Source organism: Telmatherina bonti (assembly GCF_933228915.1).
Source record: "Telmatherina bonti genome assembly, chromosome: 7".
Lineage (NCBI taxonomy): Eukaryota > Metazoa > Chordata > Actinopteri > Atheriniformes > Telmatherinidae > Telmatherina > Telmatherina bonti.
Window position 1 is genome coordinate 20,442,709 of NC_136625.1, and position 18,315 is coordinate 20,461,023.

General features: G+C 35.0%; 1 protein-coding gene across 1 annotated transcript in view; it reads right to left on the reverse strand.

Moving 5' to 3' along the window:
* Window positions 1-10,977, reverse strand: part of efcab14 (EF-hand calcium binding domain 14) — a gene marked incomplete at its 3' end in the record, with an annotated part of 11,716 nt that extends 739 nt beyond the window's left edge. The window contains exons 1-10 of the mRNA XM_079243789.1: window positions 10,843-10,977; window positions 10,274-10,589; window positions 8,382-8,530; window positions 8,085-8,230; window positions 6,157-6,255; window positions 5,968-6,075; window positions 4,551-4,703; window positions 1,741-1,849; window positions 1,527-1,658; window positions 6-176 (exon numbers count right to left, since the gene is read on the reverse strand). Coding sequence (XP_079099915.1) covers window positions 6-176; window positions 1,527-1,658; window positions 1,741-1,849; window positions 4,551-4,703; window positions 5,968-6,075; window positions 6,157-6,255; window positions 8,085-8,230; window positions 8,382-8,530; window positions 10,274-10,449 — 1,243 coding nt within the window. The 5' untranslated portion in view covers window positions 10,450-10,589; window positions 10,843-10,977. The remainder of the gene's footprint in view (window positions 1-5; window positions 177-1,526; window positions 1,659-1,740; window positions 1,850-4,550; window positions 4,704-5,967; window positions 6,076-6,156; window positions 6,256-8,084; window positions 8,231-8,381; window positions 8,531-10,273; window positions 10,590-10,842) is intronic.
* Between the last annotated feature and the right edge of the window lie 7,338 nt (window positions 10,978-18,315).

Here is an 18,315-nt window from a genome sequence, read left to right on the forward strand (position 1 = left end):
GAAACCTCCAGCAGCTCTCAGCTCCATCAAGGAATACCTCTGGTCCCTGTCATTGTCAAAGCACTTCAAGGCCTGTTCACTGGGAACTGATGTTCCAAATGCTCTCTTCAGCTGTTGGTAGGTAAGTCCGAGTGAATCACGTCCAACACCTTCCCCCTGGAAGATCTCTTCCAAGTCTGCAAAACAAATTAAAACATTATTATTTTTATTAACTATACATATCCTATTTGCTTGCCTGCACAGATTTGAGGGTCATACACAACAACATGACATATGTTTGTAAATATCAATTCAGTTTAGGTAAAAGGTGAAAGACCATGTCCTTCCACAACTGTAAAGAGACTATTAAAAAAAACATAACTGAGAGTGCTCTAGGAGTTATTTCATGGTTAAAAAAAAAGGAGAAGGAAGAAGGAAGTCTCTGGATGAGATTAAAGCCGCATTACGTAACTTTTTGACGGTAAAGCTCCAGGTTCCGGACTTGTTTGATGACACAGTCACATCTATCATGTGTATTTCTAGAGCCGCTACTAGCCAGCAGCATCCCAAGGCTGAAAACCGCACTATACAACTTTAACATCCTGGTCGCGACTTGATGTTTTGCTTCGCAGTATAACAAGGAACTGGCTGTTTTAAACGCACACTGTTGCTGATTCAGCAAAGAAACGCAAAAAGATTAAAAAAGAGAAAGAAACAAAACAAGAGTCATTGTAACATAATCTTTTACTGGCTGGGGAGCTAACAGGTCAGGTAGGATGTAGGGTGGATGCTGAATTAGTCATGGATAAGAGGTGTGTGATGCGGAAAATGGCAAAAGGTCTGTCCTGTGTCTTTAAGAAACCCATGTCCCTTTGAAAATCAACTATAGTTATAAGCTGCAACTTCATTAATTCAGTACTAACACAAATTATTTTGCCTAACAATTGCAATTAAAGCATCCATTAAATACCTTCCACACCATAATAAGTAGTATTGGTGTCTCCAAAACTAATTTTCAATTTTTTTTCTGATGTGCTTTGAGCAAAGCATCAAACTGATCCGAACTTGAATAAAAACTGGATAAAATCTGATCTTAAAACAGAGCTTTTGTAACAGAGAAGTAGATTCTCCTCACTTCACTTGTCAGTGTTAATTGATCTTGATGCAGACAGTCCTATGAAGCCACTACCTGCAACCTGATTTTACATAAACATGGGACCTAACTGGCTTGGTTGTGTCAAAAACATACAAACATTCACCTATCAAGGCCTTTAAAGCTCATTAATTAACATAAGATTAACATGTGACTTGCTGAACTGATCCAAAAACATCAGAAAAAAATAGGGATTAAATGCCTCGCTGTCAGCCTAAGAGGAATAAATTCCTCAAGTGTCATTAATAAAGTGACACCAAGCATTGAGCAGATTTATTCTACTTTAGCTCAGCCTCAATCTTCTTACTTAATTCTGGAAAAAAAAACATGTGCATGTATCGCCTAAAATGCACAACTATACTTTCAAGAAATGGTGAAATGCAGTGATAATTACCTTTCTGAGAACTGACACCAGACAGGGACACCCTCTTTGGACATTTTGAGACAGCACTTCTCTTAGACCGACGTGGAGTTAAGAAGCGAGGGCGTCTGCTTGTGTGTGCCTCTGTCAGTGGTGTGGATATCTCTGTTAAATGGAATGGGAGAATAAATGACAATGCAACACACAGACGCACATTGTGAAAACATTAAACAATCATTCAATTTACCTTTCACATCAGCAGGTGTTGCTTTCGTTGTTGTAGCTTCTTTCACCATCTCTCTTACTGTAGGATCAATGCTAACTGCCAGTGGGAACTCTGCATCATTATTCTGCGACTGTAAATCAAATCAAATCAAGTTTTATTTATAAAGTATTTTTCATACAACAAGTAGCACAGGGTGCTTGGCAAAAACAATTTTTGAATGTTAAAAACGTAAGCTATTACACACTCAAGGTAGAATAATTTATGAAACAGTCACACAATCATACGGAAGCGTAGAGCTGTCATCCTCATTTACAATAAACTTATCACGTTGTAACGTGATAGTTTCACATTTTTACAATAAAACTATCACGTTATAACGTAACAAGGCCCAAACTTTTTTTTTATGAGGATGACAGCTCTACGCTCCTGTACAATCATACTTTCTCTGTCACACACACTAAGCACACACACACACACACAATAAGAGCACACACAGTTTTTTTCCCTGTTTTTCCTGTCTGCTCTCCTGTCACATCTTTTCAGTTCTTTAATTTCCTTACATCTACATGGTAGTTCTTGAAGAAAATATATAATATTTACTGTTTAAAATCCACAGTTTAAAAAGGTCTAAGGTGTGGGATCACCACTGTTATTGACCTAGCAGGACAAAATCAGAAGTTATGAAAATCTTGTATTACATATCTGTGGTTGATAAAAACTGAAATTTCTTGAGTAACACAGGAAAACGGAGTAAAAGCTCCAAACTCCAACCTATAAACTGCATTTTAAAATACATGTGGGTTGCTAAAAACAAATAATGCTCAAATAAAGAATTATTAGTTAATGAAATCATTTGTGCTGCTATTGATTTTTTGAGCAATTGAAGCTTCTCTATAGTTTACATCCCCTGATAGAACAGAAAAAAAAATACATTTGTGGGGGAAGAAGGTATTCAATTGTAAAACTCTAATCTGTATTTTAACATCCTGGACTTGGATGTAGACTATATATAAAAATGAAAAGACACCAGGATGCCGCTCATTAGCTTGCAAACGGCTGTTTTGAAGCCTTCAGTTCAGCATGAAGCTTTTGCCACCTTGAGAAAAAAATTAATTAAAAGAATCCTGATGTGAATTCTGAGGGATGAATCAGAGCAAGAACACTACGACACTATGCATACACATTAGGGCTGCATGATATTGGAATAAAGAGAAAAAAATTACATCAAACCCTGCAATATATGTTGCAATATATATATTAAAAAAACAAACAGCAGATGACTTCAATAGTACTTTAAAGTAAGCTGCATTCCTGCCATCTTATTGGCAATTAACCTGCACTGATCTTAAGTACATGTTTCATTTTATAATGTGCAAATGTGAATTGTGTTTTACAATCAGGCTTGTTTACTGTCATTGGATATAAAAAAAAAAATCTGTGTGCCAGGTACCCTTTAAATTGATAAGAACATCAAGTTCATTGGCCTCCCAACATTGCAGGATGTGTGATGTGACTATTGCACACATGAACATTGTGAAGAGGGTGCTCAAACAATATACTGCGCAGTTCTAATACACATTGAGTTTACCAACAGAAAGCAAATAGAAGTTAAACAAATACATGGAGTGTATACAATATAAATAGCATATTTTCTGGAATATGCACGCAACGCTCTTCTTAGCCCCACAAGCTCAAATAGCATATATGTCCAAATCGATCACATGGCTAATGCTGAAAACCAATGTAGTCTTAGATAAATGAAGGAACTCACAGACTCTGCTTAACATATTTCATTCCAGACAAAGCAAATGATTTTAGGTAATTTCCATTTTCTGGAGGCACATTTATCTTCTTGGTGATTAAAGGCGCAATAAACATTCATCAATCAAACATAAGATCATGGCTGTTCAAATGTGACGCCTCCAATCAGTGACCAAATGTATTAGCCTTCATTTAAAAAGATATCCTCCTCCTCTTTTGATACTTATTACATCTAACTTCAATCACTGGCAATAGAAACAGAAGAGAGCCCAGTAAAGTGACCCAACCGTCATAGTGCCACTAAGGCTACATTTACACCATTTAAATTTGCTCCAGTTAGAGACTGGGGGTGCCATGTTTTTCTGGTCCAAGACTGTGTTCATGCTACATTATTCAAATGAATCACACACAAAGAAGAAATCTCTTCTGTATTGTCATGGCAACTTACAGTTTCTAGTGCATTGCAGCTAAATATGGAGATACATTCCTAGAGGTCTTAGGTTGATCATATTTCTAGCTAAACTTATCCCAAATTCTTTGACCATAAGCTGTATCTCCCATCCAGGGCTGCCTATTGTCCTACTCACCCATATTTTGGTTGTGTTTATCCATAATGCTGTGCTCTGAACTAAGAATACTTTTTGTTTTGTAGTCTGGTTCCTATATGTGTTTCGCTTGAAAAAGACAAAGACCTGCATTTGTAGGCAGAGCAAGTCTGCTTTTTTTTGATCGTCATCAAAATTTGTTTGCACATTCACAATTCCCCAAACGAAGCGGACTCTGAGCAAATGAACCAGGATTTAGATCAAAAGCCAGGGACAAATGTGCCCTTACACGTTCTACAGCGGGGTCAAGTGTGTTGGAGAAGGGCTACATCAAAAAGATGCAGGATAGTACATCTTGAGGACTGGAATTCGGCACCCCGGATCTACAGGGTATCAAATTCGAGCAGAAAAAATCATTACCTTCGGAAACGGACATTTTGGAGCAACTTGACAACGGAAATGTAAATTTTTCACGAATATCACCAACTGCTGATTGTGTTCAACACAATAAAGCATGTTACTCACACTGTGTTCTGACCCATTCTCCAGTGAGGCTACTCGCTGATGAAGATGTGCGACAGTAGAAAGGAGGATGTGGATCTGATCATCAGTCCATGTGTGGTGCTGCTCTTCTGTCTTGTTTATCTCTACCATGGCTCTTCTGAGGTCTGTTATGTCCTATGAAAATGTAACAATTGATGATTGATGCATTACTTGCAGTTAGATACACACAAAAAAAACCCATCTAGTTTTGAGACAGCAAGTGGTGTGTAAAGCTATTCAAATGTTGAAGTGAACACATTATGTACTGAGACTATAATATATGGTCATTTCTTCTTCCACTGGATGTGTGCCTTAACAAAACAAAGTACATTAAAAAAAAATCTACAGCTCTGTTAGATATCTGCCCTAGTTTCCAGATGCAAACTGAAACATCTAAGCTCCATAAATAGATTGGCACTTGTTTCATGTATTATAAATGCTAACCCAAGGCATAGGTCCAAGAAATGACAGGACCTTTTTATCATGATGACTCTTTCAACATCCGCCTGACAAGAACTGCAAAGCATGCTTGTCTGCGTGGGTTAATGCTAATTAATCTGACTGGAGCAATGATCACCACAGCTTCACATCTTGATTCATGCCATGATTAGGCACATCAACAAACATTTCATCAACAGAGTCACCCTGGTCATATGTAAGCAGATTTCCCTTAATTCTGAATTAAACAAATTAGCAAAAGCACCATTACAGTTAGCAGCTGAGGGAAAAGTACATTATACACTGGTTACACAAATTTATTGCACAAATTTACTTTAGAACCGGTGTTGCTATCAAGACATTTTTTGTAAACAACCATCTCTCTAAATTAATCAATAAATAATAAGCAAAGCAAATGTACAAAGCACCCTTCAGTACTTTCTGCAGTGCACTGAGAGACGTATATACAAAATGACAAGCTGCATCAGTGGATTCCAACTCTGACTCATGAAATAAAATCTTACAGATTTATGAACCTGAAATCCAAGAGCTTGAGGCCATGAATTATTTATTAAGCAAGCCCAATAGTCTTGACAGTGAAAACAATGTATAACATACAGTTCGAAAATAAGATATCAAGTTCTGACTATTCACAGCAGATGCATTTATCACTCAAACTGTACTGCAGCAAACAGTCACAGCTGGTAATTCAGTCTGAAATATGAATGCATAATGAAAAGTACAACATGGGGTTTGATGACTGAAGCTACCTTTAAAAGACCAGAAAAAGTCAAAGATTAAAATAAAGCGAACAAAGGGAAACATGAAACTACTGCCAGCAAGGACAGAGGCAATAATCTCCAAATATTTGTTTCTGTAAGAAGTTTCATCTCAGCAAGTCGCTTCATCCTCAGTCGGCTGTTTGGGGTTAAAATCACAAACTATGAATGCTTAAAATTACCATTGTCTTCTTCAAGTCATCATCTTTCTTCTGATTCTCCAGAGCAGTCTTCATAGTCTTTACATCGTGTTGTACACTCGTTAATGTGCTGCCTATTGTAGCAACACTCTGGAAAATAAAATATTTATAAAGTCAGTTTCTAAGAATTGTACAAGGCATCTGTTTTTGTCCAATTTCTTGAAGCTTTACCTTTTGAAGCTCTTCAAAGGTTGCAGGAAGGCTGATTAAATCAGCAGCTGATTTCAAATTAATCTTCAAACTGTTCACAGCAGAGTCCAGCAGCGTGATCTGTCAAAATGAAATAAAACAAAGCATTTATTCTCAGCAGCAAGAGAGAGTTTTTAATTATTATTGTAATATAATGGTGCATTCATTGTAAACTTTATAGATCTCTTAAAAAATTGAGTTTTTTTTTTAACCATTTTTATCTGAACTGTGTAGTGCCAACTCAAGTTTACATTATTTTGGAATCCAAGTAAGGCCGAAAACTCATGAAAACGTGAGAATCTATTTTTAAAATTCTTATTGTTGAACATAATTATTTTTCTTTTTATTGTGGAGTTATACATCCATTCTGTTCCCCTCTCTGTCCGAGGTGAATGACCCAGACACGTACACACATAAATCACCACTCTATATGACCAGATACAGAAAAACAGTTTATTAACACTGTTGCTGTATGACTATGTTTAATTAAACATTTAGGCTTTTTCCAACACAAAAAAAAGCATCTTTTTCTCTAAAAATAAAATTGTGGCAGCTTTAGGCAAATACTCAAAAGTATGTTGTTACACTGGTAAATACATACTGTGATAGTAATTTGAGGCAGCCCTACATCTGAGACTGACGAGAAGTAAAACATTGATGGCTGCATCAGTTTTATTCGAACACACTGATGACAGTGCCATATTTAATGTGTCCTCTCTGTGATTGCTGTGCTGTTCATACGAGCAGGAGCTGCACCAAATAAAAGCAAAGAACCACTGTGAAGAACAGCTGTAATTATGTCATCATTTAATCTGTTGATTACAACAGATTGCATGCCATTTTAAGACCCATCACTACTGTTTGCTGCATGCAGCTTAAACTCAGTGATGAGCAAATATTATAGAGTACCTGAGCCAACCAAAATAAGTTACAAAAAAGCTGAAAAATTTCGTTAAGTTTTAAAACTGGGGTAGATAATCTTGCGCAGACATTTTTTTTCTTTACTCTTGGTAAAGTGGTTCCTTGTCCTGATAGTAGTCTATATATTTTGTAATCGTGAACAATAAGAAATATAGTTAGACCCCTCAGGTTACTGTAAATCTAAAAATTCTGACCAATCAATACATTTGGGCCGAATTGAACTTGTTCATTTCTTATATTTCGTAAGCTTCTTCATGGCTGAGAAAATGCAGGAAGGATTTTCCCGACCCGGCTCGGTTTATTTGCCTCCTCCCCGCTAAACAGCCGAGAAAGAGAAAAATTGTTGGTGGAAAAAGCTGCAAACTCGAAAAGCTCTCAGAGAGCACAAACCTCCGCCATGGCCTTTAAAAAAATTCCTGAATCCAAACAGTGATCCGGATCACCACCAACATTAGATCTGTTCTTCCTTTTTACATTTCCAGCTACTCCTGAAACATTAACTAAAATCCGTCCATAACTTTTTGAGTTATCTTGAACACAAACAAATAAACGTCGGTATAACATAACTCCCTTGGCGGAGGTAAGAAAAAAGCCTTGGATCATGCAAGGAGCAAAACCAGAGGGAGGAGGAGCCAAGACAGGGTGCCACTTTCCCCAACATTACCTACTCCAGCTTTAATAAATGGAAAGAGCTGCATGTCTAAGAAAGGCCTTTGCCTGCAGAACCAAAGAAAATTCAAACATGCATGATTTTTATTTAGAAAAACAAAATCAAAACACTGACTGCTGGTCTTTACCCTTTGGATGACATCACTGTTGTTTTATTTATTGAACAGGAATTGTCAGGTGCAGGGTAACAAACAGACTGACTGAAACATTACAAAGAGTCTAAATATTCTCTGACACCTTTCAATAAAAACTGCGGCCCTTTTATGACTGTGTGAAACTTATGGAGGACTCCAAACCTCCGTACAGATGTGACAACTCACCTTTTGGTTGATTGCTGTTATGTTGGACCAGAGTTTGCTCAACCCCATGCCTCCGTTCTCGATATCATCAAGTTTTTTCTCCTTGCTTTTAAGTTCCTCGCTTAATTTTGATATTTCACTTGATGACACCTTCTGGTTGGATTCCACTACAATGAAAGCAACACGATATTGTTAAAGCAGAATTTAACACAATTGAGCATGTGACTGCTTAGCTTAGCATATAGACTTGATAAGTGTCCAAGGGGCAGCGTGTTGTTTATGACCATCACCTTGTAAGTGATAACTCGTGAGACTTACTACTGTGCAGTTTCTCTTTTAGTGTATCAAGATCTTCCTTTAGAGCAATCTGCATCCAGATGAGTCCAGCACAGGCCATGACACAAGCAGCCAGTATGATGAATAGAAATAACGGGTAGCACACATTGCAGCACTGTGTGTAGCTTCTCCTGTGAAAAGGCACACAGTAACATTAGATATCAGAACTGCCGAACCTCTTTCAGTATTAATGAAGATATTTTCAGAAGGGCTGTGCGTCATGGGAATTATGAGGAATACTTAAAAGGAATCATTCTTTGAAATATGTGTGGCGTACACACTACACCAGCATATCAAAGTCATGTTGTATAATTTGTCTAATGACTATATTACAGGCAATCTGTCCTGAGGAAAACTGACCTGACTCGGTTACACAACACATTGTTGAAAAGCAAAACCTGATTAAAAATAGATTTCTTTTTCAAGTTAATTAATCAACATATCCTTCAGAAGAATTGTGTGGTTCTATTATTTCAGCAGTTTATAAAGTAGGAACAATTTCATCTGAATTATTTTCTATTCATTAAAGTAGAAGCAAGTAGACCTTTATACATACAAGTCTGTTGTTGGTGCAAATATATAACTACTGTGAAAATACTCATTTCAAAGTAACTACATTACTCCTCAATAATTCCTACAGTTTTTACAAATTTTTAGTTTAGATTTAAAAAAATGATACAACTTTGTTTTGTTTATTTTTAAATATTAGTGGTCTGCCTCGTTGAGATGGAAACATTTTAAATAATTAACATGTACAGTGGAAAGGGTGTGCAAGTACAAACAGAATAACTCACTGCTGCACGGGGCTGTCTGCTATGTCATTCTTTTTCATGGCAAGTGTGAGCCGTCCCTTTTGTTTTTGCGCGGCAATTATTATTAGCAATTATTCTGCATGAATAAAAGGGTATGTGGCATAAAAAAATAACACACAGAAAGTCATCATTACTCCTAGTGATTTTGATTTGATTTAACAGCTTTATACCTATGCAAACTCTGCTAACCCCTTCATTTCAACCTTTTGCCCAGTCATTTCTTCAAATCAATAAAAATCAAAACAAAGAACAAAAAATTAATAAAACTGAAAAAGCAACTGAGTGCTGCAATGTTAGAGATATTCCAGAATTGTGTTTCCTACAGGCACTCAGGTTCCCAGTACATTCTACAGAGCACTTAGCAGGTGAGACGGTACATGAATGTGTCAGCAAGCAATCTAAAGCATTTGCTGGTTTTTATCCTTTTCTTCTCTTGTCAAAATTGTGTTGGGGTGGAATTTCTCAATACTCTCGTTTATATGCACACAAGAGAATGTCTTGGGAATAACAATGTCCTGCTGAAATATTTTTTAAAACATTTTGCCAAATCTGAGAGAACATTTTGGATCAAAGATGAATCAGGAAGGTGACAACATTAATGGAAATTAAGGAGTTAATCTTTAAACATTACTGTGTACTGTCTTTTAAGACATACATTCTCTATTATTTATATACACAATATATATATATATATATATATATATATATATATATATATATATATATATACACACACATACATACATATATACATACGTTTTTGATCACTGAAAATATTTCATGATGTATGATGTGACCAAAAGTAAGAAAAATGTTAGGTATTCTTCAAATGTGCACTATAGTTATTTCAATAAAGCATTTGCTTTATATTTACATTTTTAAATGTATATATTGATTTTTAAAAGTAGCTGCTGTGTCAGGGGAAATAGTTCGTTTATAGGGAAATATTAAATGCATGTTTGGATTTGAACAAGACTAACTAGACTAAGACAACGAATTAATTGTCTAAATTTAAAGTAGAACGGACATGTTATATTTTAGGATTTTATTTAACACACTTACTTCCCAAAGTTCGCTGCGCTGTTTAGGTTGTTGAAGTCGTCATCTTCAGAGCTCGAGTCAGACTCCGAGTCTGGTGGTTCAGTTCGTAGAAGTCGATGACCAGATCCCTTTTTGGCCTTCTTCCTTTTACTGTCTCCGAGTCCGATCAAGGCGTTCAACTCTTTCCTCTTCTTCATTTTCTTTTGAGGGGTCAGCGAACCCGCCGAGCCCGATTTAAACCCCACTAAATCCAATGTTTTTTCCAGTTTGGTGGCGGTTGTCGTTTATGTAGCAGCTAAGCTAACGTCCTCTTGCTAGCTTAAATGACAACAACGTACTGGAGCACACAGATATAAACACATTAGTCTGTGTCCGTTGGTTGCTTATATGTACGTTCATGCATAAAAAAACAGTATCCGTGTTGTAGTATATTACAAGTCTACAACAGCGAGTATGAAATAACTTTTTCTTCGATCTGCCGAGGTATTACGTCTGTTTAGCTAAATATGGTAGCATCTGACACCTTGCTAACGCTTGCTAACAGTATCTGCTGTCGTTGTTGTTACATCCACTCTAAGCTTTGACATTACCTGACCTGATGTCTTTTACTTGGAAAAAGTACACCAAATTTCCTTGAATACGTAAATAAAACATTTCCAATGCACAACCAAATTATGTTATACTATTTAGAGATTTGTCCTGCTGCTCCTGTTGTTTGGGTAGAGCCAAGGCGTCCAAGTAATCTAATAGCTGATTGGTGCAATGACAAACTACAACTTCCTGTTATATATGGGTTTTTTTTTTTTTTTAGTTTTTTTTTTTTTAGATTACATGACATCACATTGTAATCTGATAGAGCAACTGTTAATTCATTGATCATACAATTCTCTGCAGCATCTGTCTTCGAGATTAATTATTCTTTGTGAAAATTTTGCGTGACATAAACTCGTAGTCAGTTTCTAATATTTATTTAAATATGAGAAAGAAAAGAGGGAATATGAGATCAAACACAATTTTATTTTTTTAATAGAAAAATGTTGGGACGGAAGGATTTTAAATTAAAAAAAAAAAAAGCTTACAAAACACAGAAACTTATTTGCACAAAGTTTTTCTTTAAATAGATGTTCATCTTGAAGTTGAGGACAGAATTTGAAAAAAAAAAAGTTCTTAATAGCACTTTGTATTAGTTTGGATGAGAGCCACAATTGTAGTTGTGAACATAGCATGACTAACTTACTTTAACTGCTTGACATTTCTGGATTTTAGAAATAAAAGCAGAACCAGACAGCAGTTTTGGTATTTGGCATATTGTCTTTTTCCACACTTAGTAAGTTAGAACATAGTGTTCGAATCCTATAAAAATCTTTTCAGTAAGACTACCAGCAAATGTCTAGTTTACTTTCTTTAAATATATGACATAATGAATAGCTTCCATTTGCCTCTCATTTTCCTGCTTAGTCTACTTACAACATTTATGGACCAGGGTGGGCCAAAGACTTCTGTCAACTTGATTTTTAACATGTTTGCACACGATCCCAGTAAATTCAATAATTTCTATAAAATAAAATGTAAAATGATTTTTTTTTTTGTTTGTTTGTTTGTTTTTCAGTTTACCAAGTTGCATTGTGAAGTCTTTTATAAGTCAAGTTGACTGGTAGAGGTATTGGCTGAACCAGCAACACATGGGCTGAGCTTAGGTTTTAGCTGGCTGGCTTTTAGCTTCTTTTTTTTAAATTGAAAATAGACTTCTGCTGGCCTGCACCTGATTTTTTGTGAGCCTGTACCCCCATAAAAACACAGTATGGTGCTAATAATATTGAAACAAACTGAAAAACACCACTAGATGAATTTATAGACACACAAAAGATCTGTGAAGCTCCTCAACATCTTAGCATGATTTTGGTTATTGATTAGCACAACTGCTGACGCATTGCTGTCCTCAAAAATAATTCCCCAAGGCAAAACATGTCAGTTTTTGCCACCCACAGACATAAACTAATATTACACTTTAGCTAAATCAACATGCATGCTCTGTTGTTTACATTCTTTAAACAAGAAAGGATAGGTTGTTTGCTTTTAAATGCATTTACTTCGAGTCTTGCATTGTCATACAGGTAACAGAGCAAAATGCAATAAACTGCTCATCTCTGCCTAGAGCGCCTAGAGAGCGGACAAGCATCATGCTGGGGCCTGTGTGGCCCCAATGTTTGTATGAGACTTCAAATCACAGCACTTACAGTGTGTCATCTCTTCACATGAGTCTGTTTCTTGTCAGATGTTAAAACTGAAAGGATGATCTTTAGTTGCCCCAAATCTGCAGCCATGAGGCAGGAAACATCAGGCATTATAAGCCCATGTCTTTTACTTTTGGCAGACATTTGGTTTGGCACTTTCTTCACAGCAGGGTTGCTCATATTCTCACAAGAAATGATTCCCCCTGTTGTGGGCAGGGAGAAGCCTGGGTGCTATTGCAGACAGTGTAAATAGTGGTGGTTATAACAGAAAGTATTGGTTAGAACTGACTACAAATTAAAGGCTTTCATCCGACATGGCAGAGCATGTGAATGCTGTTTTTCATCAAGACTGTTGTTTGAATTCCAGTTATTTTGTTGGAAAGTTCAGCTACAATACAAGAAAACTGAATCATGGAGTATTATTTTATGAAAAAAAACAAAAAAACAACAAAAAAAAAAAACCCCATAAAAATTATATTTGTTGACTATTTGCATTTTTCACTGTAACTCCTTCACTTCAGTCAATTAAATGTACTAACTATATTTAAATCATCAAGACCGAACCCATGAAAAAATTATCAGATAACTCCAATTTTTTTAATATGAGGTTGTTATTTGTCTGTTTAACAAAACATAAAATAAAAAAAGTACCTAAATATTTTAGAGATATTTACCATTTAATATCATGTGATATGTCAAAATATCTATAGTATAACTTTTGACTTTCTGCCAAATGTCTCAGAAAATCTATGTATCATATATCACATTGGGTTCTGGGTTAATCACTGTATTAATCTTCTACGATAACTCAAAAGAGCACATTCACTTCACAGAAAAGCTCAAGTTCTTTGGCAATTCACTCAATTTCCTGTTACCTTTTTTCATGTCTTTAGAGCTACATGTTACAAGATATTTATTTTTTGGTGTTATTGGCTAAGGAAAGGTTGGTAATCAATTTATGATTTCTCCAACATAACAGAGTAGATTAGGTTACTTTTATATTTAAAAAAAACAAACCCAATTCAAAAAAATAATCTATTTACTTAAATAGTGTGCTTTTCCTATCTTATAAATAGTTTTCAATAATTGAAGTTTGTCAGACTTCATTGGGAATATGTTTTTTTTCACAAGTTTGTGTTATTTTAGCTATCTTCACTCAAAATATTTGCTTTAGCATGATAGTCTATGAACTTTTTACTGCAGATAAAACTCACAAAGAGATGGTGCCAGGGACTGCAGCATGAGAGCAAACAGAACACAGAAAAAGCCTGTCAAAGCTAAGAGCGATAGTTTCGTGGTATTTCAGGGACTCCAATACATGTGTCCACTGTCACTCAACAAGTTTATTGAAGCCTCTGATAATGTACAAAAGGAAATCAGCAGGGGGCAATGTTCTCACACCAAAGAGTACCAGGCAAGCTGCATAATGGCAATGTTGGAGTCAAGGACAGAGGAGCTCAGAAACACTGGATTAGCTCTACCGAGTGAAAACAATGCAAATATTGCTCACATTGAACATCCATCATGGTGGTATTCATAATCGTGTTTATGCTGTAATATTCACCGCAATAGTTTGTGCAGAGGTCATTTATGAATATAATTATATAGGACTTGTAGACTTAAATATTTTACCAATGACACCGTCAAAGAAACATACACACACATACACACACATGCATGTGTACACACATTCAGCTGCATTCACAGATCAAAATACATTTGCAATCATGTTATAATAAATAATTAATACTATTGTAACATTAAGCATTGTGACTGGAAACATGCTTAGTATGAAATCAGAGCTAGAGGGGGAGATGAAAATTTCTCGATTAGTTCCTGCTTTCATTTGAACTCCTTCAGTGCAGTCAGTTAAATGCCCTAAATGTAAAAGGAAATGTAGCAGACAAGGACATTGTGATTAGATGATAAATCCTCTGTCTTCAACCAGAACTCATGCTGTGTCAACACTTAACTGTATAGGCGGCCACTGCAGGGAAACAGAAAAGATCTGATATCATCTGAAATGGATAAAAGGGAATAGATTAATATATTAGGGAAATTAAAGCTGTGAAAGAGGGGGGAAAATCACATTGGGAGAGCAGTCTTTGATTGAATTTGATTGAAAATTCAAATTTAACACACCATAAATTTACACATGTTTAAAGACAATTAGCAAGAATTGCATCATGCAATACCTGGAAAACCATGCCTATAAATCAACATGGAGACCCATATGTTTCCCTGTTCTCAGTGATCTCCAGTTTTGTGGAGTGCAGAGTATAGCATTTTAAATTCAATGAGATTAAGGACTGGTTTCGTAGACAGACAGAACACCAAAGTTCTCCTTCTCTGTGTATTAGACCAGGATTAGTTTAATCCATGTGTGTGAAATAGGCCCTTCATTTTCCTGGTAATGTCTTCGGTAAACCATTATTTCTTGCTTGGTTTTTCTGTCTTCTTCTTTCAGTTAACTAGATAAATTTAAAAAAATGATGAAAAATAAACAATTAACAATGTATTTCTTAATTTTCAAACATTTTGGAAGGAATTCCAGCAATTGCTTCATTTCCTGTGTAAAGAATGGGAAGAATAAAATGGCAAGGAGATAACTGCAAAGAAACAGCTGACAAGAAAGGGAAAATTGGAAGATGAAAAATGGGGCCAAGAGAAGCATCTGAAGGGGAAAAATTCATTGAGGTTTTGCAGATTTGATTAAAACTGTTTATGTGAGTGATTAAAGCATGGCAAAGAGGGAATTGGTTTTATTGATGGCAGCGTATCCGGAGCCCAAAGAAGACATGAACAATGCTAATTTTCCATCACTGGCTCCATAAGGTGGAACAGGAATTTGCAGCTTTTGCACCTGTTTTTTTCAAATCGCTCCCAGTATATGCTGCGGGTAAACAGAGGTAAACAGAAATACAGCTCTGGCCTAAATTCCCCCCCTCCACAGCAGCTATTTTATTAAGCACATTCAGCTTGAAGCAGAGCAGAATCCCTTTACAGCAGCTCTTCTGTGACAGGGGCTCTGAAACACTGCTATGTATTTGCTGTTCCAGCTGTTATTTAAAACAGATTTTTTTTTCAGCTCATACTTGGTTTAGTATTGTAATTACTATTAGTAAAAATGTGATCGGTGTTTCGTGTCATATTCATGTGCATATCTCTTATTCAAGTTTCCCTTTTTTAATGCAGTTTTCCACTATAATCTTCTGTTAATGGCTTACATGTGTGTGTTACGCCGAGTGGCTCAAAGAATATCTCAAAGGCAAAAACAGGAGTCTTTTTCCTTTTTCTTCTCTCAAAGACAGGGAGTTAAACGTGACATCCTATCCTACACGTTGTAATTTGTGACTTGTATTGGCAGTCATGTGGATTTGATCTTGTGTTTGTGAGATGGCAAGCTTAAAAAAGTTTGACTGTTTTAGAAGTCAGATATCTTCCTCAAGTAACAATCATCTTAAAATGTTATGGCAATTGAAGGAATGTAATCTTATGATTTATTTCTATGCATTATATATTACAGTGTAGTGTAATCCTTAAAATACACTCAAAGCACAAGTTTGAAAACTACTTTTTGTGCAGAATGACCCCTTTGCTTTTATGATACCATTAATCCATCTGAAGGGGGAATTGCCTGTGGTCTTGCAAGTTACCACTACCTTCTTTAACATTTTAACAAACCATATTTGCAAGGATATGAATATTTAAAAAAATAATTGAAAGCATTTTTTAAAATGGTTGCCACTTTTAACAAACTGTAACGGTTACTACCTAACTGCATGCATTTTTTCCCCCCAGAAGTCTTTAACAATTCTATAAACTTTAACACAAAAGGAGCAAGCATCTGAAATATTGCACACATTATCTGTCCTGAATTAATTTTGGCTATGACTGCTTTTTTATTGACAAAGATTTTTCACATGTGAGGTTTGAAGTGACAAAAACATCTGTTCAGAATCATGTTAGCCTGCACCTTTTTGGAGAATCTGTGTTAAAACTGTGCCATAATTTTGTTCGGTGGCAGTATTTACTTCCCATTTACTTTATATTTCCATTAATTTTTTAGAGACATGTGAATGATTGTAATTTATTTGATGCTCTTCTGATGTAACAGGACTGAGACAAAAGTAAAAGGATAAAAAGCAATGACACTCCTCTTGAATTGTTTCGGATGGCAGAGATGAAACAATGGATTTATGTTTCCTCGTGCATGTGCTACATGCCTTCTTAGTTGAAGAGGCTGACACAGCTGGATTTGTAGAAAAAAGAAAAAAAAAAATCTGCTTGTGGCCATCATCATGGGGATCCTCGATTAGAGGATGGGGAAAACTGGAAAACTTTATATATATATATATATATATATATATATATATATATATATATATATATATATATATATATATATATATATATATATATATATATATATATATATATATATATATATATATATATGTATATATATCTATATATATATATCTATATATATATATCTATATATATATATATATATATATATATATATATATATATATAGATAGATAGATAGATAGATAGATATATATATATATATATATATATATATATATATAGATAGATATATGTAGATAGATATCTATCTATATACACATATATATATATATATATATATATATATATATATATATATATATATATATATATATATATATATATCTATATATATATATCTATATATATATATATATATATATATATATATATATATATATATATATATATATATATATATATATATATATAGATAGATAGATAGATAGATAGATATATATATATATATATATATATATATATATATATATATATATAGATAGATATATGTAGATAGATATCTATCTATATACACATATATATATATATATATATATATATATATATATATATATATATATATATATATATATATATATATATATATATATATGTATATATAGTTCTAACTTGCAGCTCCTAATCTGAACCCACTAATGAGCTGGGCATTTTTTCTTATTTTGTTTTTATTTTTGTGTGTTTGTGTGTGTGTGTTTGTTTAGTACAAAGAAGATTTTTATTCTGGAAGCATGTGGGTTGTGTAAGATAGAAAAAACACAGGAGGGCAGTTTGTTTACAAGAAACAGGAACCATCATGCTTGGCAAGGACGATCACAGCAGCACAGTTAGTGTCGCTTCATTCTGGGAAGCTTTGTCTGTCTGCTTTGTCCTGCAAACCACAGCCACGCGCCTCTGATTCACTGCCTGTAGATCCATTTTAATGATTTATGTCACTTGCCTCCTAATATTTCCAAACAGTTTCTGACTTCTGCATGCAACAAAGATGTGCCCCAATTACAAAACCCCAAGATACCATTACCTTTAAAAAAAAATAAATAAAAAAAAAAGTGTCATGGAATTCAAGTTTTGTAAATATCTATTTAACAAGCATAATTTCCTCTGCATGTTGTGTGTTAAATGAAATGTACGTAAGACTGTTTAGATGCAGGCAACGCTGTTTAGCCCCTTTGTACTTAGCTATACTCATCTATTGTCAAGCTGAAGTTGATCTGGAATTCTCTTTGTACCTCTCCCGGCATCTACAATCCAGGCGCACAGGGGAGAAACCTTGACGAGGCGCATGAGAAGAGAAACAGCACATTTGGGTATGACTAAAACCTTCAAAGCATTCTCAGTCAGCCAGATCTTTTTTGTAATTCAGACTATAGTACAGACGAGCAGCACATGGAAAAAGATATTTTGTATTTTCTGCGGGATGTGTTATTTGTGTTTCTATGGACCTTGAGCACAGTGGCG